The sequence below is a fragment of the Eimeria mitis genome, genomic scaffold (genome assembly GCF_000499745.2).
Source record: "Eimeria mitis Houghton genomic scaffold, Emh_scaff7348, whole genome shotgun sequence".
Lineage (NCBI taxonomy): Eukaryota > Apicomplexa > Conoidasida > Eucoccidiorida > Eimeriidae > Eimeria > Eimeria mitis.
The window spans coordinates 1-2,373 of record NW_024015995.1 but is presented as its reverse complement, the minus strand read 5'-3'; the positions used below and the strand labels follow the sequence as shown (position 1 = coordinate 2,373).

General features: G+C 54.3%; 1 protein-coding gene across 1 annotated transcript; it reads left to right on the top strand.

Moving 5' to 3' along the window:
* Positions 1-168: 168 nt before the first annotated feature.
* EMH_0091160 (uncharacterized protein) lies at positions 169-2,246 on the top strand (the record flags this gene model as incomplete). Its single annotated transcript, XM_038023017.1, has 4 exons — positions 169-220; positions 366-610; positions 1,012-1,197; positions 1,722-2,246. The coding sequence occupies 4 exons, from the start codon at positions 169-171 to the stop codon at positions 2,244-2,246; spliced, it is 1,008 nt and encodes a 335-aa protein (XP_037878871.1).
* Positions 2,247-2,373: the final 127 nt, after the last annotated feature.

The window sequence follows — 2,373 nt, the reverse complement described above, 5'->3', positions numbered from 1 at the left end:
AGTCTCAACTTTCAATGCGCACAACACGAATGCAGAGACGCAATACAGAGTCAGCACACACATCACATGACGCTTCTGCTGCTGCTCTTGCTGCTGCTTTTGCTGATATTACTGCTATTACTGCCCTTGTTTCTGCTGGTCGTGCTTCTGCTGCTGGCGCTGATAAGCATGCGCTTGCTGCTGGTGCTGCTGCTGCTGCTGGTGTTTTCGTTTCTGAGTGGTCAGTATAAAGAGCATTTCCGCTAGCGGTGGCGAGGCGCTTGTGTGGTCTTTTGTTTTGTTTTTCTTTCTTTCCATTTCCTTCAAGTCGTTGTCTCCCTTCTGGTAGTTTCTTCTCCGGGTGTTGACCTGTGGCTGCTGCTCAGATCTGCAGAAGCAGAACGGCTGCTGCGTGGCCCCCCAGCTGGAGTTGTTGCGGGACTTGCTCTACATAGACCAACAGCAGCAGCAGCAGCAGCGACAGCAGCTCGCACTGCTGCAGCAGCAAATGCCCAATGCAGTGACGCCGCAGCTGCTGCACCTTATCCAATCGCTTTGGGACGAACTCGAAGGAACATCTGGGCCCTTAGAATTATACCGCTCTGTTGCCTTCATAGAGGCAGACTGCAAGGTGATCTGGCTCTGCTGCTGGTGTTGCTGCAGTTGATGCTGCACTGTTGCAGTTGCTGCTACTGCTGGTGTTGCAGTTGCTGTTGCAGCTGGAACTGTCTATAGCGCAGGATATCACCGCCTATCCAGTTGCCACGACAGTTTCTGCTGCAGTTTCTAATGCGATCACTGCATTTGCTGTTGCATTTGCTGCTTCTGCCGCTGTTCCTGCTCCTACCCCCTCCGTGTATATTTTCTTCCCTCTCACTGTGTCTGTCTCTTCCTCCTTCTGTCATTGCATATCTGCCTTCGTGTGGCTGTCCCTCTACCTTTTTCTTCCTGTCTCTGTTCCCGTGTGTTTCTGCCTCTGTCTTTACACTTTTGGGTTTTTCGTTTGTTTTCTTGTTTGCTGTTTGGCTGCAGATGCCCTTAGACCGGACCTGCTCTCGGGGCCTTAACCGCTCTGTCTTCGCGGTCGATGCGACAATAGAGGGCCTCAACTACGAAGCCTTAACCAGCAGCAGCAGCAGGAGCGGCAGGAATGATGAGGGGGAGGAGCTGCTGCGTCACGTGCTGCGTGATGTGTTCGCTGCTGCTTTGGGGCTGCCAGTAGGAGACGTGCTGCTTATTAGGTCCTGGAAATCCGGCGAACTACATGCTCTCATCGACGCCGGACCACTCAGCAACAAACCCCACTTCCTCCAGGCAAACCCTAAACCCTAAACCCTAAACCAGAAACTTTAATTCCTCGAACAAAACCCCTAAACTGTGGACCATAAACACGACACCATAAGCCCCTACACCCTACACCAGAGACTCTAAACTCCTCAAACCAAAACCCTTGACCCTAAACCCGAAACACGAAACCCTAGACCCGAAACCTTAAGCCGGAGCCCCGAGAACCTAATCCGCAGACCTTAAAACCTAAACTTTAAACCCTACATTTGGAACCCTAAACCCTAAATGGTGAATACGGAGAAGGGGAAACGACTGGCCAAGGGAATGAAGAGGGAGACGGAACAAAGGAGAGGAGGGGGAACAGGAAAAAGAAATGTCCTCTGCGTGCATACGCCCCAGCATAGCAATAGCAGCAAACCAGCGATGCCGTTGTTGCTGCTGCTGCTGCGCCTCAGGCTGTAGAGAGGCTCCGGAAGGACGATTCCTCTGGCCTGGCGGCGCTTATGTCTACTGAGCTGCAGCGGCAGCAGGCTGGTGCTGCTGAAGCAACGCATGCGAATCAGGCTCTGCAGCAGCAGCAGCAGAAGGCATTGGGTCCCCTGTTGCTGCACCCAATTCCCTTGCTGCTGCCTGCAGCATGCTTTTCTTCGCCTCGTGTGTCCGTCTCTCCGTCGAGCGTCTCCATAGCCCCCGTTGCCTTTGCTTCTCCTGGCAGCAGCAGCAGTAGCAGCAGTCGGCGGCAGCAGCAACGGGAGCTGCTAAGGCCTGAGAAGGGTACGTGGGGCCTGGGCCGCATAGCAGCACGCGATGTCTCGTGCAGCACAAATGAGGGCCTCAGCGCCCCGCCAAACGTCTCTGTCTTCGAGGCCTACAGACTCCACTCCACATCCGCTACAAACGAACACGGCTCAGTCATTACTGTGAGACCGGCGGAGCCTGCTGGTGTAAAGCTACGTGGCCCTTGCTTTTACTCTTGCTAGTGCTGCTGGTGCTGCTGCTGTTTCTGGTGGTGGTAGTGGCGCTGCTGCTGCCGTTTTTGCCGACGGTGCAATGTTGCCGTAACTCCTGCAGACTGGTGAACAGAGACTATCGGGCTGCTGCTTCTGC